This window comes from Vulpes vulpes, chromosome 11, assembly GCF_048418805.1.
Source record: "Vulpes vulpes isolate BD-2025 chromosome 11, VulVul3, whole genome shotgun sequence".
NCBI classification, from domain to species: domain Eukaryota; kingdom Metazoa; phylum Chordata; class Mammalia; order Carnivora; family Canidae; genus Vulpes; species Vulpes vulpes.
The window spans coordinates 22,995,001-23,014,446 of NC_132790.1; the positions used below are offsets into that span (position 1 = coordinate 22,995,001).

The 19,446-nt window shown below is 39.4% G+C and overlaps 1 protein-coding gene across 1 annotated transcript; it reads left to right on the top strand.

Moving 5' to 3' along the window:
- The first annotated feature begins 2,619 nt into the window (after nucleotides 1-2,619).
- Nucleotides 2,620-3,582, top strand: LOC112928592 (olfactory receptor 51I2-like). Its single transcript, XM_026010401.2, has one exon. It carries the CDS (start codon nucleotides 2,620-2,622, stop codon nucleotides 3,580-3,582), a length of 963 nt encoding a protein of 320 aa, XP_025866186.1.
- Nucleotides 3,583-19,446: the final 15,864 nt, after the last annotated feature.

Below are 19,446 nucleotides of genomic sequence, written 5' to 3' on the forward strand. Positions count from 1 at the left end.
AACAAGAGAGAGAATGGTGATATTATTCTCAGGTAAAATTAATTCTCAGATTCCTTCAAATTAAAGAGAGAGCACAGAATTCATCCTCTATTCTGATTTAAGCTACCAATGACAAAGAGTATTTCCTGGATTGATCCTAAAATAGTAGTATAAAAGTAGATACTAATTGCATTAATCTAAAGGAGTCATGTATATTTACTATATATAAATCATATAGTATAAATTATGAATATATGCACATAAGAGGTGCTGTATTAAGGTTTTGGGTAAAGGAGAACTGAATTATAAAATTAAGGAACCTTCACTCAGTTATTCATTTTCTTATTCATTTATTGATTGTCCTTGAAAATTTTTTAAAAATAAAATTTGAAAAGAAGACAGAAACTTTGAAATCATCAAAATCAGAACAATGAGACTTAATGAGAATTTTGAAGAAATGTGACTTAGATTAGCAGAAATAAAAGCAGGAATAAAGAAATAATTAGCACAATAAGAGGCGAAGGGCTTTATAAGAAGGACACAAAGGTTCACAATGAGGAGTAAAAGAATGATTTTGTAGATTTTGTGAGAAATAAGAAAGGGCTTTATTTGCAGGGCTCCAAATCATGTAACCATGAAACATCAGAAGAGAACAAGCTCTTCCAAATAATCTGGTCCAACCTGCCCCACACTTTATAAATCTCCACCATGTAGGACAACTCATGGCTAATACAAGCAATGTAAAACCACCGAAAGTGTCTAAGCCAAACAGACCTGACTTTGGACTCATTTCCTGAATGGCCTATAAGAACTCATTAAGCCTCTCCCCTCCAGTTTTATTTTTTTGACATTATCGTTATTATATTATTTTTTTTTATTTTTTTTAATTAATTTTTATTGGTGTTCAATTTACCAACATACAGAAAAACACCCAGTGCTCATCCCGTCAAGTGTCCACCTCAGTGCCCGTCACCCATTCCCCTCCAACACCCGCCCTCCTCCCCCCTTCCACCACCCCTAGTTCGTTTCCCCGAGTTAGGAGTCTTTATGTTCTGTCTCCCTTCCTGATATTTCCCAACATTTCGAGATATAATACTTAGCTTATATGGTTCTTTTTTAAGATTTTATTTATTTGAAAGAGAGAGAGCATGAGCAGGAGGGGCAAAGGGAGAGGGAGAGAGAATCTTGAGTAGATTCCACACTGACTGAGCACAGAGCCAATATGGGGCTTGATCTCATGACCCTGAGGTCACCATCTGAGCAAAAACCAAAAGTCAGACACTCAACCAACTGTACGACCCAGGGGCACCAAACTTATATGGTTCTTTTGAGACCAAGAGATATTATTTACAAACAAACAGTAAGTGAGGGGTCTAATATCTGAAACATAATAGATATTCAATAATTGGTAAATTTATTTGTCCAGTATTAGATACCAAAATTAGTGACATTAATAGGACAGATCCTACTAAACATTAAAGGAGACTAAATTTATGTCTTTGATTCATGTTTTCAGTTGATGTCTATGGATATTCTAACTCTTGGAAAAGTATCTCAGGTCCATATTCCCTGGGGCTATGACCCTCACAGCTAGGTCAGGTCTCTCTGCTGACTGATTTACAGGAAGGCACACTCAAGGACAAGTCAAGACCTCAAGGTGGGTGTGCTGAGAGCTGAACAAAATGTTTGGCTGGATTTCTAAAGGATGTGGAGACTGCTGAATGAATGGAATTAGGGGATTATTCCTGAAAAGCAACATGTAGCCTGGATTACAAGGACATCCAATTACCCAGGCTGAATACTCTGGACAAGGCATAGATGAACCACAGATATTTAAGTGTTTTCAATGACCTGGGGAAAATGAAATGTCTCTTCATTTACCAAAACTTTCCTAGTACTTATGTTAATTTTCAGCCTGGGACTTTATCATTACTGGGACATAATTAAAAGAGTATGTCCTAGGATTTATATTCAAACCCTCTAAACACAAAAAGACCTTGAGTTCTAATAACTGGCTCAGGGGAAAGCTGCAGTACTCTCTTCTTTAGATGGACTTCAGAATTTTTCTTTTTTTTACTTTAGCTAAAATATTTCCCTTCTCTTTCAGCAAGGTAATTATGAGACAACAATGAGATAATTATGTGAAGGTACTTAGAATACTGTAAAATGCATTATCAATGGGATAACAATAATGACCAGGACATACCTAGATAAAGATGGTGATGATGATGACAATGATTGATGATGATGAGTACTTAAAGTGCTTTATATATTAAAGAGTATTAACAAACATCACTTCATGTAATGAAGACAGTGCTCGCTAGGGTGGAAACAGTATAGAATTTACATTTAGAAACAACTAAATTCTAAGTCCATTTCAGTCATTTATTTTCTGGTAATCATGAGGAATTTAAAGTATCCCCTACATTCTACCTTTGTTTGAGGACATATTAGCTAACATATGTACATTCCTGGAACAGTTAATAATACAGAGAGCTGAGAAAGTGGGAAATAATTAATGAAAAGACCTATAGAGCATAAATAAATGTCTTCCTAATAACAAGTGTCCTGTCATTGTATTTCTGTCTGTCCAGACTAAAGAGGTCACATCTTTCTGGAGATCTCAACTGCTTTCCAAAGATGCTCCCTTCCCACTCCTATGTCAACATCTCCTTCTTCCAGCCACATGCCTTCCTGATGATTGGCATCCCAGGGCTGGAGGCTGTTCATGGATGGATCTCCATCCCCTTCTCTTCCGTGTACACTGTGGCCCTCACTGGAAACTGCTTGATTCTCTTGGCTGTGAGGAGAACTCCCAGCTTGCACCAGCCCATGTACTACTTCCTGTCCATGCTGGCCCTCACTGATGTGGGCCTCACTCTGTCCACACTGCCCACCACCCTGGCTGTGCTCTGGTTTGATTATCGGCACATAGGCTTCAATGCATGCCTGGTCCAAATGTTCTTCCTCCACTCCTTCTCTGTGGTGGAGTCATCAGTGCTCCTGGCCATGTCATTTGACCGCTTTGTGGCCATCTCTAACCCTCTTCACTATGCAGCTATCCTCACCAATAATGTCATTATTAGGATTGGGCTGGCCATTGTGGCCCGTGCTACCCTGTCTCTCTTCCCAGTGCCCTTCCTGCTTAAACGTCTGAACTTCTGCCCTGACAAGATTCTCTTGTCCCACTCATTCTGTTTCCATCCTGATGTGATGAGAAGAGCCTGTGCTGACATCACCATAAACATCCTCTATGGGCTCTATGTGGTACTGTCCACTGGTGGCATAGATTCTCTGTTCATCATCCTCTCCTATGCTCTCATCCTACACACAGTCCTAGGACTGGCCTCCCCCAGGGAGCGCATCCGGGCCTTCAACACCTGTGTTTCTCATATCCTGGCTGTCTTTGTCTTCTTCATCCCAGGCATTACTATGTCCATGATCCACCGCTTTGGGAGGCACCTACCCACTGTTGTACATGCCCTGGTTGCCTATGTGTACCTGGTGGTGCCCCCTGTGCTCAACCCCATCATCTACAGTGTGAAATCCAAGCCCATCAGGGAGGCCATGATTAGGATGCTAAAGAGGAAAGGCCAAGGTTGATGAAACTATGAAATATAGCAGGGTCTGGGTACCATAAAAGAAACTTCCTGTACCTTTCAGGAATCTGCTACCTCAGCAAGTACTGAAAATTCCTAGTCAAGGCTAGTGGAAAAATGATCAGGATTATTCATTTGGGGAATATAAATAATAGTGAAAGGGAATATAAAGGAAGGGAAAAGAAATGTGTGGGAAATATCAGGGAGACAGAACATAAAGACTCCTAACTCTGGGAAACGAACTAGGGGTGGTGGAAGGGGAGGAGGGCGGGGGGTCGGGGGGAATGGGTGATGGGCACTGAGGCAGACACTTGATGGGATGAGCACTGGGTGTTTTTCTGTATATTGGTAAATTGAACACCAATAAAAATTAATTTATAAAAAAAAAACTTACATTTACCATTAGATACTAAATAGTGGAAATAGTGCTGGAAATAGTGCTGAGGATTAAAGATTAAAAATATATTAAACATGATCCTTTCTCTCCACAAACAAACAAAGGCAGGTAAATCCAAAACTGGAATACAAGTACCATAATAAAGTTCTGTGTAATTGATTATTAGAGGGACTGCAAATAGTAGTTGCCAGAACTTATCTGGGAAGATCAGATATACCTCTACAAAGGAGAGAATACTTTTTACTTAATTTTGAAAAAAAAAAGTTAGGGTTTTTCTAGGCAAAATAGGAATTCAGTATAAAAGAGAAAAACCTAGGAAGAAAGAGCAATTAGAAAACAAAAAGATTCCATGTTTCAAAGAAGTAAATGTGTTTGTGTAAAGATAAGCATTCCTGCACTTCTTTATACTCTACCACTTATTATATCTGTATAGGTGTGACTGTGACATAGAGATTGAAGAGGGAGTGGTATGGGATGAAGCCAGAAAGAAAATGAAACAATGAAAGTGGTATGGTTTGGGCTGCACAAACTGTATAGAATTGTACAGAATTGCACATACTATGCTGAGTAGTTTGGTTTGTCCAAAAACATATGAATCATTTTTAAATATTTTTACTATAAAATAAGTTAGGAGTATGAATTGCAGGGTAGAAGTGTGTTGACAGGGGTACCTGGGGAGCTCAGTCAGTTGGGCATCTGCCTTCAGCTCGGGTTATGATCCTGGGTTCTGGGATTGAGCCCCATGTCAGGCTCCCTGCTCAGCAGAGAATCTCCTTCTCCCTCTCCTTCAGCTCTTCCCCACTGCTCCTGTGCCACTCTCTCTATCAAATAAATAAATAAAAACTTAAAAAAAGACATGTATTGACATATAAGCAAGACTGAAGCCAAAAAGACTTATTAGTTTAAGCTCTTATCTGGTCTCAAGGTCTACTCAGACACCATTTACTCTGCCTGTAACATTCTCATCTCCCCCCCTTATATTTCCAGTTTCACTTCTCATTAGTCAAGTAGAAACCTAATTTCTCAGAAAATCCTGCCCAATTCTCTTTTCCACATTATTCACTGAACTGTGTCTCTATGTGAAATATGCACATATGTAATGTTCCATACTCTGTCACTTAACTAGACTGTAAACCCCAAGCAAAGGTGCCAAAATATATTCAGTTTCTAGTGGTATCTGTGGAATAATAGCTACTTAATAATTCTTTTGAATGTATACATGATTTGAATGGGGAAAAGGGCAATAGATTAATTAAGAGATAACCTGGAGATGTTTACTCCAAGGAGCCTCTAGTCTCTCAGAGAAAATATGTATTGACCACTGAGCCCAATGTGGGGCTTGATCCCGGGATCTGAAATCATGACCTGAGCTAAAATCACAAATCAGACACTTAACCGGCTGAGCTACACAGGAGCCCCTTGAGTGTACCATATTACCAAGTGAAGATAAAAGGGGATGTGTCTTTCTTCTTACCCACTCCCTACTCCTCCCAAAAGTATGAGGTTCAATATTTTAAGATCTTAGTATAATAGTGTCTGTACTGGGTAAGAAGGCTCATGTGTTATAGTGGTTAGGAACACAATCTTTAGAGTCAAGAAAGAAATCTTATTCAAAATCTCTCAAACCTGTCTCTTACATTTACCAGCTATCTAACTTGGGAGCATTTTGCCTTTTATGTATTAACAAAAAGAAGTTTTTTTTTCTTTAGTGACCCCCATGTGCCAGGCACTCTACTAGGTAATGAGAATACAGAGGTACCAAAATCAAACTTTATTCTTATGGAAGGAATACTATAAATTCCCTATATTAAACTCAACTGTGCCATTTAACATAACACAATCATAGGAGAGGCATTTTACCATATTCAATGGTTTGGTGAATTAGAGTAAGTATTGATGCGAATAAATGTAATTTAGTATCTAAAACAACACCCATTTTTTATTTCACATTCTGCAGGTCAGAAATATGGATGGGCTTGGCGAGGTTCTCTAACTGGGAGTCCCATAAGGCCAGAATCAATGTGTCAGCCAACTGAGTTCTTATTTGGAAGCCCTAGACAAGAATTTGTTTCCATGTTCATTTGGGCTGTTGGTAGAAGCCAGCCAGTTCTTGAGTTTGTGCAGCTGTTATCTATTGGCCTTCCTCAGCTCCTAAAGGCTGCTCATATGAGCCCTTTCATCATCAAACCATCAACAATGCATCACAGCTTTCTAGTATTTTGAATATCTCTGCTTCTTCTGTCACCAGCTAGTTGCAGAAAAGTCTCTTCTTTTCTAAGGACCCATGTGGGCTCAAGCCCACCTATCTTAAGGTCAGCTATTCCATATAATAACACAATCACAGAAGTTATATTTCACATATTCAAAGGTTTTGGGAACTAGAACAGGATATTTTCATGGGGTGTTAAAATTCTGCCTACCACAGTGACAAAATAAATGGGTTACTTAATGGATAGTTCTATGAAAGTACACAATAAGGGTATCTGGCTTTTCTCAAAAAGTGGTAATTATGGGAATATCCAATTTTTGAAGAGAAGTTAACTAGGAAAAAAGAGAGTGTTTAGGGAAAGGTATATTAGGCAAAGAAACCCCTGTCTCCAAAGAGTTTGTATAAGGGTAAGCATGTCACAGTGAAGGAATGGAATGAAAATCAGTGTGACTGGAAGTCAAAGAGCAAAGACCTATGGTTCAAGGCCAGTGTGAAAACATAAATGAGAACCAATTGGAAATATGAGAAATTATTAATGTGTTAATCGTGGATGAGGGTGGTTTCAACATGATCACATTTATTTTAAAAATAGCATTTTATGTTGTGCTATAGAGAACAGATTAAAGTGATAAGGCATGCAAATTTATCAGTTAGAAGGCTATTGAAAGGGATCCCTGGGTGGCGCAGCGGTTTGGCGCCTGCCTTTGGCCCAGGGCGCGATCCTGGAGACCCGGGATCGAGTCCCACGTCAGGCTCCCGGTGCATGGAGCCTGCTTCTCCCTCTGCCTGTGTCTCTGCCTCTCTCTATCTCTCTGTGACTATCATAAATAAATAAAAATTTTAAAAAAAAAAGGCTATTGAAATAGTTGAGATGAAATTTAGTGGAAACTTGGACCAAGGGTATAGAGATAAAAAGAAAGAAAAAAATGATGGGCTCAAATTTATATAAGTAGAAATTATATAACTTGATTTTGGATCAAATATGAAGGGTAAGAGAAGAAAAAGGAATGGCCAAGCATGACTGCTAGTTTGGAATACTTCAGGGTAAATGGTAGTGTGATTAACTGAAAAATGAAACATGAATAGAAAAACTTAGTTGGGTAAAGAATATTATGAGCTCAATTATGGACACTCTGAGCCTGAACTCCCTTAAAAGCATCCAAATGACTAGATTGCATAGGCCAGTACTTATAGCCCAGTACTCTAGATTAGCCGAATGGTCTGTCTAGAGATAAAATTTAAGTCATGAAATACAGATGGCAATGAAATCCATCAACCCAAGTATGACTGCATAACAATTAAAGGGTTGATTCCAGGATTTCTTATACCATGTTCTCTCATAAGGCAGAGTAGAAAGTATACAGCAAAGGAAACTTGGAAGTACTAAATGAGATTACAGGAAAGCCATTAGTGTGATGTCATGGAGGCCAAAGGAAGAAAATGTATCAAGAAAGAGAGAGTGGTTAAATTGTGTTGAATGTTGTTGAGAAGCCAAGGAAGATAAGGACTTAAAATATTAGATACACAGAGATAGTTAATGATGATAGTAAATGCTCTTTGGTAGTTTGAGGCTAAAGTTATACTGGAGGAATGGAAGAGTTAGATAAAAGATGAATACATGGAGATAAGTTATAGATAACTTCTCTAAGAGATCTGGCTAAGAAAAAAAAGAGAAACAGGATCTGGGCAGATTTATACTTGTTGCTTTTAATATGGAAGAGACTTGAGCATAATGAATAATGAATGTGAGAAGTGATTGAGATGGTAGGTTTGAATGACCAAGAGAGAGAAGGAACAATAATCTAAGTTTCCTTACATTAAATTGATAAAGTCAAACTTCCAATGTCTTCTCTGGCAGGATAAATAGCAATCTAACCTTAGTTCCTCACTTTCCAGGTTTTATTTTCATTAGTTTCTAAGCTATTTATTCAATAACTATTTATTCAGTGTTGTATTTACAAGGCTAAACTAAGAACAACAAAAATAAGTTCAGAGACTTGACACATTGAGTTTTCATCTATTCAACTGGTGCAAATATAGGTTGGTGGGAGAAAGGTGTGGCTCTACATAACTTTTTAGTAACTCAGGCTGCTGGTGGTTTACTTGGGTTCCCAAGTCACATGTGATACCAACATGGAAGAATGCACAGAGAAGGGTTTTCAAGCCAAGCCTAGAAGAGGCACATGTCACTTCCACTCACATTGAAAATAATGGCTAGAATTCAATCATACTCAACTCACAGGAGGCTGGAAAATGCCTCTCTGTGTGTCCAGGATGGGGAGGAATTAGGTCTGGGGAACAACAGTCAATGTCTGTCATAAGCACCTACTGTGACCCAGGTACACCGTGGAATGCTAAGGATGCAATGATAAAGGGGTTCAATGAAACCGTGTCCTCATAAATTCACATACAACTCAGTAGCAAATACTGTATTAAATAAGCATTTCCCAAACATAATGAGTGTTACAAGAGAAAAAGGAAGTGTGTTGTGGGAATACCTATCAGGGAACCTAAAGATTGAGAAGCAAAATGAATCTCAATCACATAGAAGATCATGTTTCAGAGGTTGTTACTTGAATTTCTTGGTTAAGACTGTTTTCACATCATACTGAAGACAAAACCTGTTAAGCCTTGGAAATAGCACCCTTAGAAGCAGAGCTGATTCCTATGCTTTTATAGCCAGATTGTCTTTTTGTTCCATACCACACAATACCTCAAATAAACTGCAGTCCTGAAGGATCTCTCATCAGCTACCAGTCATCCTCAAATGGCCAATGTTATCTCCATCTGCCATCTCATACTTCCCATCTTAGCTGGTGACTCCCAAATCTTGCTAACTATAAGAATCATTTATGGAGTGTTTTTAAATTTATAGCTTTCTGAGCCTTATGCCAGACCTCCTGGACACAGAATCTACAATAACTATAGGTCAAAGCAAAAATGAAATGGGGAATTACTAATTTTTTGAACTGAATGAAAATGAAATATATTGAATTTGTGATATGCAGGCTGAAGCAGTACTTAGAAGGAAATGTATAGCAGTACAGGACCTATATAAGAAAAAATATCCCAGTAACTTCAGCTTCCACCTTAAGAATCTAGAAAAAGAAGAGGAAGTTAAAAGCAATATAAGCAGAAGAAAGAAAATAATAGAGAAAAATCAACAAAAAAGGAAACAATAAAGAAAATCAATGAACTCAAAATCTATTTTATTGAGAAAAGAATTAAGACTGATAAGCCTCCAGCCAAACTGAACAGAAAAGAAAAAAAGAGAGAGAAGACACAAATTATCAATACTAGGAATGAGAGTGGTGACCTCACTACAGATGCTGCAGATATTAAAAGGATTATGAGAAATATTATGCTAATAAATTTCACAACTTAGATGAGATGGAAAATTTCTTGAAAGACCTAAAACATCCTAAGTCTGGATCAAGAAAGGGTGATACATCTTTCACTCTTTCTTAGAGTCTTCTTTCCCATCACTCATCTTTTCTAAAGATACTTCTTCTGATTTTCACTAGACCTCCCAAATTCCATACTTCTTACCTTTGAAAGTGTGGCTTCTCTCTAAATTTATGTCTATATTTTAACATAAAATAACTCACAAGAACAGCTTAAAAATAAAGGGAGGGAACAGATTTCCTAGAAATTATGGTGGGGGAAGGCAGCCCCGGTGGCTCAGCAGGTTAGTGCGGCCTTAAGCCTAGGGTGTGATCCTGGATACCTGGGATCGAGGCCCATGTCAGGCTTCCTGCATGGAGCATGCTTCTCCCTCTGCCTGTGTCTCTGCCTTTCTCTCAATATCTCTCTCTCTGTCATGAATAAATAAATTAATTTTTAAAATAATTATTATTATGGTGGGGAAAAAGATGAAAGGAAGAATAAGAAAAGGAAGAGGAGGAAATGGGTTCAGAAGTAAATTAGGGCTCTGGACATGTCTGGGAAGAAGACTCTGGAAGAAAAGCAGATCTACTTCCTATACAAACTACCCTGGAACCTATGATTTAAAGTGTACTTTCATCCACCTCAATTCTGCTCTAAGTGACAGATATTATAAAGGATACTTTGGGGTCAAGGAAAAAGCCCACATGGTTATTGCTAAGAGAATATGTAGTAAATGAAAGCTCCCTAAGGTCAGGTTCTCTGTCTTATTCTTCTGTATTGGTTTAAACCCCCCCCCCCCCAAAAATAGTTCTTACTTTATGCTGAATAAGTAAATACATAAATGTGTTAATTAGTTGATGCTGGCTCATGACATGGTGATATGGTGCCACCTGCCGCAGCACTAACTCTTCCTGTAACCTTTCTCAGGAATGTCCATTTTTCCAAGAGACTCCCTTGCCTACCAGTTTCCATGCTGAAGTCTAACACCCCCATTAGCTTCCACAGGAGTGGAAAAGGCAGACTCCAATCTGATTCCCCATTAGTTTCATTCTCTTTGGATCAAGTCTAACATAAAGAATGTTATGAGATGTCAGGGGAATGGACAAGAAGCTACTACCCCCACCTTACCCATGGTTTCACTTTCCATAGCTTCAGTTATCTGCAGTCAACCACAGTCTGGAAGCAGACATAACATTCAGACACATCATCAGAAAGTCAATAGTTGCCTAATTCTACATTATAATGCCTGTATCAATCACCTCACTTCATCTCATCTTGTAGACACTTTATCATCTCACATCATCACAAGAATAAAGGTGAGTATGACACAATAAGATATTTTGAGTAAGAGACACCACATTCACATAACTTTTATTATGGTACATTATAATTGTTCTATTTTATTATTAATTATGTTGCTAATCTCATATGGTACCTAATTTATAAATCAAACCTAGGTATGTATAGGTATGTATATATAGAAAAAACAGAACAATATATATAAAGTTCAATATTATCTGCAGTTTCCAGCAACCACTGATGGTTTTGGAATGTATCCCCTGTGGATAAGAGGGGACTACTGTACCTTAAGAGATAAACAATAAACATCAACTCTGAGATCCTAAACCAATGGTATAACATGGTCATTTCCTAAATTCGGTCTATCTTAAAGACAAACAAGTGAGGGTTAAACCTTCACATGTATGTTCATTGCACCCAAGAGAGTCTTATCTCAACTTAATAAAATTAAATATTGGATATCTTATTAATATGAACAAGTATGACGCAGAAGTCTCACCCAAACTTTTCTGAACCGTAAATGGTCCTGTTTTAAAGTATGAGCCAAGAGGTCTGGGGGCAATGAAGGGAAAAGGCTTCTTTTGGCCCCCCAAAAATGATAAACAGCTTCATTTTATAACGTGTTACAGAATGCGGTTTGAGGGGCAAGATGGTGGAGGAGTAGGTGCCTCAACTCACCTGGCCCCACCAATGTACCTAGATTACTTTAAAATCATCCTGAAAACCTATGAATTCGACCTGAGATTTAAAGAGAGAATAGCTAGAACGCTACAGAGAAGGGTTTTTGCTTCTAACAAGGTAGGAAGGCGGGGGGGGGGGTGGTAACAAAAGAATCCAGTGGGGGAGGAGCCCCCCCCCCCCCCACGAAGAGGAGCCAGGCTAAGGCCCGACTCAGGGACAGGAAGGCCCAGTCCTAGAGAAGCAGGAACTTTAAAACATTCTTCCCGGACATTAAGGCACTTAGCAGGGAAATTGAGGAGAATCGCAGGAGGGGCAGTGGAGCCTCCAGTCTCCCAGAATCAATAATAGAAGTGCGCCCCTGGGGAGAGCGCACCACACACCAAGGGCAATCTCGGTAAAGCGTGGGAGCACGCACCAGCAGGGCCTCGGGAGCAGATGGTCGGTCCGCCGGGGCTCCAGGAGGAGGAGGCTGCACCCTGCTGCCTTCGGGAGCCATGGCCAGAGAGCGCGATTCCAGCAGCACAGGCTCCGGATCCCAGGGCATGGGGGACACAGCCCAGGATCCTGCACTCCCCAGGGGCAGGCGGAGGCGGGAAGGGCACAGGACAGCAAGGACTCTCCTGCCGCTGGGCCCCCCAAGCTGGTCAGGTCAGTGCCTCCCGCCCTCGGAGCATCCAGGACAGTGCAGACTGGGAGACTGCGGTAGTCATTGCAGAAGCTGACTCCAGGGATGGAGACCTGGCCGCTGCCAGTGGAGTTGTTCCTCCTGGTGTCACCCTGTGCCTGGGACGGAGCGGGGCCGCCAGGGAACAGAGGCCTCATGGGGAAAACAACTCCCACTGAGCCCAGCACCAGCAGGGGGCAGGGCACCTCCCCGAGGGCACACACCTGAGAATACGCCCAGCAGGCCTTCCCTGGAGCTTTCCAGCACTGCTGTGCCAAGAACTTTCTCTGTTCTGTTTATGATTCTTTCTTTTGTCGCAAGTTCTTCTTTCTAGCCATTTTGCTCAGTGCAGAGTGGCTGTATAGTGGGCTGCATCAAGAATATCAACCACGACCTAAATATATTTCACCCTAGGTGATTCTGCCAAGTAAGAGGCCAGATATTGGAAACTTAGATCAGAAAGAAATGAAAAAAAAAGGACCACAAACGTGTAAAACAAAATTTAAAACAAAGTAGTAAAAAATAAAAGGCCAGGAATCCTAAAGAAGAAGAGAGATAATAAAAGAATAGAAAGAAGAAAGACAGTCTCTTCAATAAATGGTGCTGGGAAAATTGGACATCCACATGCAGAAGAATGAAACTAGACCACTCTCTTTCACCATACACAAAGAGAAACTCAAAATGGATGAAAGATCTAAATGTGAGACAAGATTTCATCAAAATCCTAGAGGACAACACAGGCAACACCCTTTTTGAACTCAGCCACAGTAACTTCTTGCAAGATACATCCACTAAGGCAAAAGAAACAAAAGCAAAAATAAACTATTGGGACTTCATCAAGATAAGAAGCTTTTGCACAGCAAAGGATACAGTCAACAAAACTAAAAGACAACCTACAGAATGGGAGAAGATATTTGCAAATGACATATCAGATAAATGGCTAGTTTCCAAGATCTATAAAGAACTTATTAAACTCAACACCAAAGAAACAAACAATCCAATCACAAAATGGGCAAAAGACATGAACAGAAATCTCACAGAGGAAGACATAGACATGGCCAACAAGCACATGAGAAAATGCTCCGCATCACTGGCCATCAGGGAAATACAAATCAAAACCACAATGAGATACCACCTCACACCAGTGAGAATGGGGAAAATTAACAAGACAGGAAACCACAAATGTTGGAGAGGATGTGGAGAAAGGCGAAACCTGCTGCACTGTTGCTGGGAATGTGAACTGGTGTAGCCACTCTGGAAAACTGTGTGGAGGTTCCTCAAAGAGTGAAAAATAGATCTTCCCTATTACCCAGCAATTGCACTGCTGGGGATTTACCCCAAAGATACAGATGCAATGAAATGCCAGGACACCTGCACCCTGATGTTTCTAGCAACAATGTCCACAATAGCCAAACTGTGGAAGGAGCCTCAGTGTCCATCAAAAGATGAATGGATAAAGAATATGTGGTCTATGTATACAATGGAATATTACTGAGCTATTAGAATCGACAAATACCCACCATTCGCTTTGACGTGGATGGAAGTGGAGGGTATTATGCTGAGTGAAATAAGTCAATAGGAGAAGGACAAACATTATATGGTCTCGTTCATTTGGGGAATATAAAAAATAGTGAAAGGGAATAAAGGGGAAAGGAGAAAAAATGAGTGGGAAATATCAGAAAGGGAGACAGAACATGAGAGACTCCTAACTCTGGGAAATGAAAAAGGGGTGGTGGAAGGGGAGGTAAGCAGGGGGTGGGGGTGACTGGGTGACGTCCATTGAGGGAGGCACTTGATGGGATGAGGACTGAGTGTAATGCTATATGTTGGCAAATTGAACTCCAATTAAAAAAAAAAGCTACTGGTCGCTCTGGAAAAAAGCATAAAGGATGCAAGAGACTCCATGACTGCAGAATTTAGATCTAATCAGGCCGAAATTAAAAATCAATTAAATGAGATGCAATCCAAACTGGAGGTCCTAATGATGAGGGTTAACGAGGTAGAAGAACGAGTGAGTGACACAGAAGACAAGTTGATGGCAAGGAAGGAAGCTGAGGAAAAAAGAGAAAAACAATTAAAAGACCATGAGGATAGGTTAAGGGAAATAAATGACAGTCTCAGAAGGAAAAATCTATGTTTAATTGGGGTTCCCAAGGGTGTCGAAAGGGACAGAGGACCAGAAAGCATATATGAACAAATCATAGCTGAGAACTTCCCTAACTTGGGGAGGGAAATAGGCATTCAGATCCAGGAGATAGAGAGGTTCCTCCCCCCCAAAAAAACAATAAAAACTGTTCAACACCTCAACATTTAATAGTGAAACTTGTAAATTCCAAAGATAAAGAGAAAATCCTTAAAGCAGCAAGAGACAAGAGATCCCTAACTTATATGGGGAGAAATATTAGATTCATAGCAGACCTTTCCAAAGAGACCACACAGGCCAAAAGAGCTGGCAGGATAAATGTCAAGACATATTCAAGGTCCTAAATGAGAAGAATATGCATCCAAGAATACTTTATCCAGCAAGGCTCTCATTCAGAATAGGAGAGATAAAGAGCTTCCAAGATAGGCAGAAACTGAAATAATATGTGACCACCAAACCAGCTCTGCAAGGAATATTAAGGGGGACTCTGTAAAATAAAGAAGAAGCCCAAAGAAATAATCCACAAAAATAGGGGCTGAATAGGTATTAAGATGACACTAAATTCATATCTTTCAATAGTAACTCTGAACATGAATAGGCTAAATGATCCCATCAAAAGATGCAGGGTTTCAGACTGGACACAAAAGTAAAACCCATCTATTTGCTGTCAACAAGAGACTCATTTTAGAAGTAAGGACACCTCCAGCCTGAAAGATAAAGGTTGGAGAACCATTTACCATTCAAATGGTCTTCAAAAGAAAGCAGGGATAGCGATTCTCATATAAGATAAATTAAAGTTTATACCAAAGACTGTAGTAAGAGATGAAGAAGGACACTATATCATACTTAAAGGATCTATCCAACAAGAGGACCTAACAGTCATGAATATTTTTGCCCGTAATGTGCGAGCTGCCAAGTATATCAATAAATTAATAACCAAGGTAAAGACATACTTATATAATAATACACTAATACTGGGAGACTTCAACACAGCACTTTCTGCAAATAACAGATATTCTAAGAACAGCTCCAAAGAAACTAGAGCTTTAAATGATACATTGGACCAGATGGATTTCACAGATATTTACAGAACTTTCCACCCAAACACAACTGAATACACATTTTTCTCAAGTGCACGAGGAACTTTCTCCAAAATAGACCACATAATGGGTCACAAATCAGGTCCCAAAGGATACCAAAAGATTAGGATTGACCCCTGCAAATTTTCAGACCATAATGCTTTGAAACTTGAAATAAATCACAAGAAGAAATTTGGAGGTAACTCAAACACGTGGAGGTAAAAGAGCATCCCACTAAAAGATGAAAGGGTCAACCAGGAAATTAGAGAAAAATTTAAAAGATTCATTGAAACTAATGAAAATGAAGATACAACGGTTTAAAATCATTGGGATACAAGAAAAGCAGCCCTAAAAGGGAAATACATCACAATACAAGCATCCCTCAAAAAATCAGAAAAAAAAACTCAAATACACAAGTTAACCTTGCACCTAAAGGAACTGAACAAAGAACAGCAAATAAAACCTACAACAAGCAGAAGAGGGTTAATAAAGATTCGAGCAGAACTCAATGAAATAGAGACCAGAAGAACTGTAGAACAGAGCAGCAAAACGAGGAGTTGGTGCTTTAAAAGAATTAATTAGATAAACCATTAGCCAGTCTTATTAAAAACAAAAGAGAAAAGACTCAATAAAATCATGAATGAAAGGAGAGATCACAACCAATACCAAGGAAATATGAATGATTTTAATAACATATTATGAGCAGCTATATGCCAATAAATTAGGCCATCTAGAAGAAATGGATGCATTTCTGGAAAACCAAAAACTACCAAAACCGAAACAGGAAATATCAGAAAGGGGACAAAACATGGAAGACTCCTAACTCTGGGAAACAAACTAGGGGTGGTGGAAGGGGAGGAGGGTGTGGGGTGGGGGAGACTGGGTGGCAGGCACTGAGGGGGGAATTAACAGGCTGAGCACTGGGTGTTATTCTGTATGTTGGCAAATTGAACACCAATAAAAAATAAATTTATTATTTAAAAAAAAGGAAGAAATAAAAAAGCTGAACAGGCCAGTAACCAGGGAAGAAATTGAAGCAGTCATCAAAAACCTCCAAAGACACAAAAGTCCAGGGCAAGATGGCTTCCCAGGGGAATACTATCAAATGTTTAAAGAAGAAAAAATACCTATTCTACTTAAGCTTTTCCGAGGGATAGAAAGAGACAGAATACTTCCAAACTCGTTTTATGAGGCCAGCATCACCTTAATTCCAAAACCAGACAAAGACCCGACCAAAAAGGAGAATTAGAGACTAATACCCCTGATGAACACAGATGCAAAAATTCTCAACAAGATGCCAGCCAACAGGGTCCAACAATACATTAAAAATATTATTCACCATGACCAAGTGGGATTTATCCCTGGGATGCAAGGCTGGCTCAACACTTGTAAAGCAATCAATGTGATAGATCATATCACAAGACAAAAAACAAGATCCTCTGATTAGATGCAGAGAAAGCATTTGACAAAATACGGCATCCATTCCTGATCAAAACTCTTCAGAGTGTATGGATACAGGGGACATTCCTCAGCATCTTAAAAGCCATCTAAGAAAAGCCCACAGCAAATATCATTCTCAATGGGGAAACACTGGGAGTCTTTCCCCTAAGATCAGTAACACGACAGGGATGTCCACTTTCACCACTGCTCTTCAGCATGGTACTAGAAGTCCTAGCTTCAGCAATCAGGCAACAAAAAGAAATCAAAGGTATTCAGATTGGCAAAGAAATCAAACTCTCCCTCTTTACCAATGACATGATACTGTACATATACAACCCAAAAGACTCCCCCCCAAGATTGCTAGAATTCAGACAGCAATTCAGGAGTGTGGCAGGATACAAAATCAATGCCCAGAAATCAGTGGCATTTCTATACACTAACAATGTAACTGAGGAAAGAGAAATTAAGGAGTCAATCCATTTACAATTGCACCCAAAAGCATAACATACCTAGGAATAAGCCTAACCAAAGAGCTAAAGGATCTATACCCTAAAAACTACAGAACACTTCTGAAAGAAATTGAGGAAGACACAAAGAGATGGAAAAAATTTCCATGCTCATGGATTGGAAGAATTAACATTGTGAAAATATCAATGTTACCAGGGCAATTTACATGTTTAATGCAATCCCTATTAAAATACCATGGACTTTCTTCAGAGAGTTGGAACAAGTCATCTTAAGATTTGTGTAGAATCAGAAAAGACCCTGAATAGCCAGGGGAATATGGAAAAAGAAACCCGAGCTAGGGGCATCACAATGCCAGATTTCAGGTTGTACTACAAAGCTGTGTTCATCAAGACAGTGTGAAACTGGCATAAAAACAGACACATAGATCAATGAAACAGAATAGAGGATCCAGAAATGGCCCCTCAACTCTAGGGTCAACTAATATTCCACAAAACAGGAAAGAGTATCCACTGGAAAAAGGACAGTCTCTTCAATAAATGGTGCTGGGAAAATTGGACATCCACATGCAGAAGAATGAAACTAGACCACTCTCTTTCACCATACACAAAGATCAACTCAAAATGGATGAAAGATCTAAATGTGAGATAAGATTCCATCAAAATCCTAGAGGACAACACAGGCAACACCCTTTTTGAACTTGGCCACAGTAAATTCTTGCAAGATTCATCCATGAAGGCAAGACAAACAAAAGCAAAAATGAATTTTTGGGACTTCATCAAGATAAAAAGCTTCTGTACAACAAAAGAAACAGTCAACAAAACTAAAAGACAACCTACAAAATGGGAGAAGATATTTGCAAATGACGTATCAGATAAAGGGCTAGTTTCCAAGATCTTATAAAGATCTTATTAAACTCAACACCGAAGAAACAAACAATCCAATCATGAAATGGGCAAAAGACATGAACAGAAATTTCACAGAGGAAGACATAGACATGGCCAACAAACACATGAGAAAATGCTCCGTATCACTGGCCCCAGGTGAAATACAAATCAAAACCACAATAAGATACCACCTCACACCAGTGAGAAAGGTGAAAATTAACAAGACAGGAAACAACAAATGTTGGAGAGGATGTGGAGAAAGGGGAACCCTCCTGCACTGTTGGTGGGAATGTGAACTGGTACAGCCACTCTGGAAAACTGTGTGGAGGTTTCTCCAAGAGTTAAAAATAGATCTGCCCTACGACCCGGTAATTGCACTGCTGAGGTTTTACCCCAAAGATACAGATGCAGTGAAATGGCAGGACACCTGCACCCCAATGTTTATAGCAGCAATGTCCACAATAGCCAAACTGTGGAAAGAGCATCAGGGTCCATCAAAAGATGAATGGATACTTGCCTCACATTAAGATCTTTCATCCATTTTGAGTTTATCTTTCTGTATGGTGCAAGAGAGTGGTCCAGTTTCATTCTTCTGCATGTGGATGTCCAATTTTCCCAGCACCATTTATGGAAGAGACTATCTTTTTTCCAGTGGATAGTCTTTCCTCCTTTATCGAATATTAGTTGACCATAGGTTGAGGGTCTACTTCTGGATTCTCTATTCTGTTCCATTGATCTCTGTGTCTGTTTTTATGCCAGTACCACACTGTCTTGATGAACACAGCTTTATAGTACAAACTGAAATCTGGCATTGTGATGCCTCCAGCTATGGTTTTCTTTTTTAATATTCCCCTGGCTATTTGGGGTGTTTTCTGATTCCACACAACTCTTTTTTTTTTCCACACAACTCTTAAAATAATTTGTTCCAACTCTGTGAAGAAAGTCCATGGTATTTTAATAGGGATTGCATTAAACGTGTAAATTGCCCTGGGTAACATTGACATTTTCACAATATTAATTCTTCCAATCCATGACCGTGGAATCTTTTTCCATCTCTTTGTGTCTTCCTCAATTTCTTTCAGAAGTGTTCTGCAGTTTTTAGGGTATAGATCCTTTAGCTCTTTGGTTAGGTTTATTCCTAGGTATGTTATGCTTTTGGGTGCAATTGCAAATGGGATTGACTCCTTAATTTCTCTTTTCTCAGTTACATTGTTAGT

Bases quoted from the DNA above. Each gene is read 5' to 3' on its own strand.
- LOC112928592 (XM_026010401.2), top strand. From the start codon at position 2,620: ATGCTCCCTTCCCACTCCTATGTCAACATCTCCTTCTTCCAGCCACAT.